General features: G+C 28.7%; 1 protein-coding gene across 1 annotated transcript; it reads right to left on the bottom strand.

Annotated features, from left to right (window-relative positions):
• Positions 1–2525: 2525 nt before the first annotated feature.
• Unc50 (Unc50 RNA binding protein) lies at positions 2526–5774 on the bottom strand. Its single transcript, XM_014432936.3, has 7 exons — positions 5545–5774; positions 5322–5473; positions 5184–5249; positions 3943–4063; positions 3729–3865; positions 3215–3316; positions 2526–2812 (listed from the first exon to the last, which is right to left on the bottom strand). The coding sequence occupies exons 1-7, from the start codon at positions 5625–5627 to the stop codon at positions 2670–2672; spliced, it is 804 nt and encodes a 267-aa protein (XP_014288422.1). The 5' UTR covers positions 5628–5774; the 3' UTR covers positions 2526–2669.
• Positions 5775–6224: the final 450 nt, after the last annotated feature.

The raw sequence follows: 6224 nt of genomic DNA, 5'->3' as shown, positions 1-6224 counted from the left end.
AAAAATATATATAAAGTACAAGGTGTGATGTAGAAAAAAGTACATAAAAAGATTAAAAATAAGTAATAAAGTATAGAAAATAAGTGAAAAAATGTGATGGTAATGATAAGTGAAAGAAGTTAATAGAAACCTGTGAAATAAGAGTATACAAAAAACAAAACCCTGACCATCTTCTTATATAGATCATGAATACCCCTTAGATAGAGATACTTATAGAGATACCTATAGTACAATGAAAAACGTAGCCATGTGTCGTAGACGGAGGTTAGAAAAGATTGTTAAAGTTGACATTCCGTTTGATAGTAATCACTGAACAAAATGATGTTTTATTTTGTAAATAACACACGCGTTATTATACATATTTTATTACACTTAAAACTAGAACACAACATTATAACATTTGCAGACAATAGAACCGCACACAGCCCATAACACACCTTGGAACCTTCCTTTCTCCTTACTCATAACATTATTGGCGGGAAAATTAGATAAAGATACAACACAGTGCCATAGTAATTTCAAATTGTCCTTCTGCAATCTTTGGCTTTTCTTGGGCACCTACGAATATAAGATGTTAAACTGTCTTTTCAAATCTGAGCAAGGATCTGTGTGAGATATGGCATAGTGGATGTCTTGTAGATTCTCAATTTGGTCTACTTTGAACAGCAGGTATTAGAAGACACCTCTGGAGAGGAAAGCATCATGGGTTAACCACTGTAATACTCCTGTCTACTTCACTGTCTATTGTATTTTATAAGAGTATATACATCATCGGATTTAGAAGGGTAACAATGGTCTATTTTCTAGAACCCTTGTTGCTTTTCAAATATGAATTTGGACATTAGACATGGCAGATCATTATGCTATCTTAGTCAACTGATGATGCAAACCCTTTTAGCAGAACTCTCCATAGTTCTACAAAACTTAATTACATTATTCTGTTTTAATTATATCACAACTGTTGCCTTCCACTCTGCTATAAGCAACAGGGGCAAATCTCAAAAAAGTTTCATTTTCTGGGCCAAAATTTATGGTGAGTGAAATTCAAAAAATCTCTGGCTTCCTAGGATCATACAGAACTGTATGGAACACAAAATATAACTCAAATCACTTTTTTTTTTTAACCAAACCCCGATTTGTTAGCGAGTTGGAAAGAGCTGCTCATCTTGGAATGAATATGGAATACTTCCTAAAAATAAAAAAACTGACGCAAACGAAAGGCGAAAAAACTATACTATCATTTTTGTAACAGTAAGCTTTTCCAAAAAATACTAATACATTCTGTTATGGAAAACCTTACTATTTCCAAACACTGTTAGTAAAAAATATTTATTATTAGCTTTTAGAACAGAGGTTTAAATTGAAATTGATCTCATTATAGGTTGTCACCCAATAATGATAATCCAATTATCAATGCATTGGCTAGTATCATAAGAAAACTAAGAGATGGAACCTAGATATAAGAGTAAAACTTTTTGTTTTTTTAACAAAATATAAAATTATAAAGAAAAGAAAATATCATTTTCTCAGAACTCAAAAATTATCTATATTATGGTTAATTATGTACAATAATTTTTTTAAAAGGTAGTTAAATTCTTTACGAAAAAAGAAACAAATATTGATATCAGTATTATATTAAAAGTATGTATCAAATGTAATGAGGTCCGCATCACAAATAAATTAAATTTGCAGGCAAGACTTAGATTAAATAGAGCCTAATAAAATTGTTTTCTTTTCCCTACCTCTTTAAAGAGAACTGGATTGAAATTCTTGAAGATTCTAACATTCAAGACAACAAAAACAAGTGAGGTGGAAGAAGACAAGGTGGGAAATGGTTGGTAGCTCATCCATTTGTTTTTATTATTGACAACTAAAGAGATCATAATTGAAGTTAGCTCACAGCCTTCATATTGTCAATTACCCCCATGTGACCCAATTTTTTATTAACAATAAATAATTAAATGTGACTACAGTTACAAGCATATTTATTTAGTTACAAAGAGTAATTATAGACACAATAAATTTATAAATTAGAAACATTTAATCTGTTTTCATAGACAATTCTTTTTAATTAAAAATAAAATTATATACATTATTTATAACAAAGTGACTATACAATGATAATATTTACATCAGTTCATTGAGTTTAGGATGACAATATTGTTTTGCACACTTGTTAGTCCTCCCAATCAATACATATTTGAATGCCAAAATCAATGGCATCTTTATGCAAAGTATAAAAACAACTCTAGTTTGGAAACTAGTAACCCTTCAAAATTCAATTAATAGAAGAAATATTCTATACAATATAAAGTTCCAAATTAAAATTGCAACTTTGGTCTGTACATCATAATTAATATTTATTTTGATTAACCTCACATAGATTAATTTCAATTCTTCTCTAGTACATTGTTTAATACCGAGAACTGTAAAAGTTACAAATGACATAGCCAAAAGACTTTTACTTTAGGATTAAATCAAAACATAATTTTTGTATGAAATAGTCACATATTAAATTATGTATTGAACATAAAATATACTAAATATATTTTTGTATATATTCTATATCATTTAGTAAATTTAAAAACCAAATGAGCAGATGAGACCATATTTGAAATAAAATTCACTTTGGAGTTATGAAGTAGAAGATAAGCTGTTTCAAGAGCCTTTCAATTTGAGAGAACTCGATACATATAAAAGTTCATTATAGATTCATTTATATTCCAACTGAAAGCCAACGACAGGAGAAACATCAGGCAAATCGGAATAACTGGTGCAAGTAGAATCTGAGTCCTTTCTAGTATTTGGAGACCTTAAAAAATTAAAAACTAAATTAAAAAGCATAAAGATATAAGGATTATAAAATCAATTTTATTATCACATGCAACATTAAATGTCAACTTGGGTGATTTTAATATTATTATTATAGCTGTTGCAGTTCAGCTATCCTCTTCAATGACAGCATCCACAAAGAGAAAAAAATCATAATATGAACTTTTTTTTTGAAGTGCACTATATAATTATACCTCTAATAAATAGCATGCTAAACTAATGATATTGTTTTTTAAACCTAATTTTAAGTTCATTATGTAAACACTAAGCAATTGTATAATCGTGAACAATAGTACAAAGAATTTTGGTTATCAGGCATACATACAAACATACATATAGATATATGTATATATTAGTGCAAATGTAAGTGTATTATTCTTACTACTGTATCCAAGGAAGGTGATATACGTGTAATATGCAAATGAGATGAGCCATAAAGAATTGCCAAAAAATCTTGATATGAACCAGTCTCGGCTGATGAAAACTGTCAATGAAAATAAAACAAATAATATCAAAAATAACAAATAATAAAAGAATAATAGTATTTTGATGATACTTATCATTGGAGATCAGTCAACAGTATAAACAAAACAATAAATTTTTATTTTAAATTACTATGATAGGCTAAGTGCCATCTTCAGGGTAACAATAGAGAATTAACAATTCATGAATAATTTCTTTGCTGGATAGATTTATTATAAGCATTAATTTGCATTTCAATGCATTTTATTATTAAATAATACTTACTTAACCAGTTTTATGTAATTTGAAATGGTAAAGTTGAATATTTTGAAATAATCCAATTTGAGAATATAAATTTCTCAAAGTCACGGAACCAGAATCAAGTCAAAATAATCTTTAAAAAACAACATCAAAAAAACTTAAATAAGTTATACCATCATAGAAAAAGAGCTGTATCACATGTAAAATGAGCAATGGAGGAAAAAAGGCATTGAGATGAACATCAAAAGCATAACCCCACTCCACGTCCTGCCCTGTCGAAGGCTTTAGCATATAACGGTTGCTTATAAACCTAAAAAATAAAATGAATTGAAATTAATACAAATCCAAGTCAATAGATCAGTATTATTAAGATAAATACCATCTTACCACAAAAACGTAGCTACACAAAGGCCAACAGTAATACAATCTACAAAAAGTATATACAAGAGAAATCTTACAAAAGCCATTACACTTAAACCAAGGACTAACGTAAAACCAACAGATGCAACTGTAAAAAAAAAAAATTATAAAGAAAACATATTTAAAAATAGTAATACATTTTTTATTTGGATTAAAACTAAAGTTTAATTAGTATATTATGCAGATATCAATAATATTCAAAAGAACAAGTGATGGAAAATAATTATTTTAAATTATATAGAAACATTTGCCTAACATAAAGACTTACTTTTTTTCCTGAAAAAAAGCAGTATATCATAATTATCAAATGATAACATCAATAATAGAAATGATACTTCCTTTATCCAAGTTATAAATTATATATGTAACATACATTTAAGATAATGCTTTCTCACAGAAAGCTAAAATTTGATCTATATAATTACATAATTCTTTGGTCTTTGCCACAAATTTGAAAAACCTTAATAAGGATGGATATATTAGTGCAATCCTTTGTAGCTCAAAATAAGGCAAGCTTACATTACTCTCTTCAGTTCTAATTAAGAATGCTTCTCACGCATTTTTCATCTCTTATAAAAAAAATTATAAATCCCATCAATGCTAAAAATTGTTCTTGTCAGTACCTCTTTGGCAGTTTAAAAATGCTAACAGATTTACTCTTTTATCCTCTCTATTCCCAAATATGATATTTTTATTTTTTGTTTACAAAGCAAATTTAATTTATTGGATACTATAAAAACACACTATACAGATTCACATGTTTTAGTTGCAATTCCAAGAACATCTCCAGAAATGCTCTAGTTGCCCTGGAGATGACCCACGAATATCATAAAAGTACTTAATGATAACCTGACCATCTATTATCAATAAAACAAAAAAAAAAAATGCATCATCATCATAAAGGATGGTCACCTACTTTCAGACACATCAGGTTTCAACAGTAAAGCTAATCTGGCATGTTAGAGTAGCACTTACAAATAGTATATAGAATATTGTTTTAATTTGTCATCAAAATTATGTATAGTAACATTCTGTGTTTAAATAATTATCCAACTAATCAAATTCTTTCTCCACCTTTTCCATATTTATATAAATATGACAGATTCAACCAGTGATTATTATAAATAGCATTTAAAATAAAGGGAATTTGGTCAATAATAATCTCAGATCAAATGAATCAGCAAACTGACATAGTACGGAATACTTACTGAATAACCAGACTATAAGGAGAACGAGAAATGCAGGGTCATCTCTTGCAAACTGTGATTTCATTTCTATAAATTGTTGAATATTAGTAATAACTAATTATACAATTATCACCAAATATAAAAAGAAAGATTGTTTACGTTTTCTGTACTGGAAATTTCTGTAAACCTTTTGCGGTGATATAAAAAGGTACATCATTTGCCAAAAAGCAAATTCGAAATCCATCTGATCAAATTTCAAGAATCTCCGAAGGTACCTATACCTCTTCACGGCTGCTGACATACAGTTATGTCTGAAAAGTTATGAAACATTAATCATTTCACCAATAACCAATAGCTTTCTAAAATAAAACAAAGTAGCTACCTGTAGGTAACTGGAGTTGGAAGAATGAAGGAAGAAGCTAAAGATTCTTTGCTGAGGGTCCTTGTTTTACTACCATTCGCCATAATAAAACTAATAAAAAGTCAATCCGATAACATAATCTACTATAAATTAAAATTAAGATCTAATTATCAAAATAACAGGCGGGATCGGTTTATAATTATTCCATCAAGCTCAAGATGATCTGTACAAGCAGATATAACCACACTATCAGCTCCTGTAAGGTTAGTAAACATTGAAGGTACAGCAAGTCACCCAGTGTTGAGAAAAACCATTGCAATACATTTGGTATAATTCAACGATAATTGTACCATGTTTATGTATAAATACCATTTTTAACAATTTTAAGTCCTTCAAAGTTACTTTTATTTACTTTTTCCACAACTGACAAAATTATAACTCATAGAGAAAAAAATCTACCTATAAATATCAATAATTAGATTTTACGTTTTGAACTTTATTTTTGGTATCCTGAAAAATTCATATTTTCGACTTAAGTCCTTATGACCGCGCATCAAAGAATTGTTGAGCAGCATTACGCAAGAATACTGCTACTAAAAGTGCAATTTATTTGTTTACGTATCCAACTTGGACCTCTTTGGAACAGCTCCTTTTTTTCTACTCATGGTCCAACACTTCTTTCTATTCCTGCTGTGGTGTAG

The sequence above is a fragment of the Halyomorpha halys genome, unplaced genomic scaffold (assembly GCF_000696795.3).
Source record: "Halyomorpha halys isolate HHAL.00 unplaced genomic scaffold, Hhal_1.1 Scaffold1129.1, whole genome shotgun sequence".
In the NCBI taxonomy this organism is placed as follows: domain Eukaryota; kingdom Metazoa; phylum Arthropoda; class Insecta; order Hemiptera; family Pentatomidae; genus Halyomorpha; species Halyomorpha halys.
This window is presented reverse-complemented; position numbering and strand designations above follow the sequence as displayed.

Excerpts from the sequence above, each read along its gene's own strand:
- Unc50 (XM_014432936.3), bottom strand. The coding sequence starts at position 5,627 with ATGGCGAATGGTAGTAAAACAAGGACCCTCAGCAAAGAATCTTTAGCT. Across the intron at positions 3,317-3,728 it reads ACAGCTCTTTTTCTATGATG|TTTTCATCAGCCGAGACTGG; the intron begins GTATAACTTATT and ends TTTCATTGACAG. Across the intron at positions 2,813-3,214 it reads CACCTTCCTTGGATACAGTA|GTCTCCAAATACTAGAAAGG; the intron begins GTAAGAATAATA and ends TAATTTTTTAAG.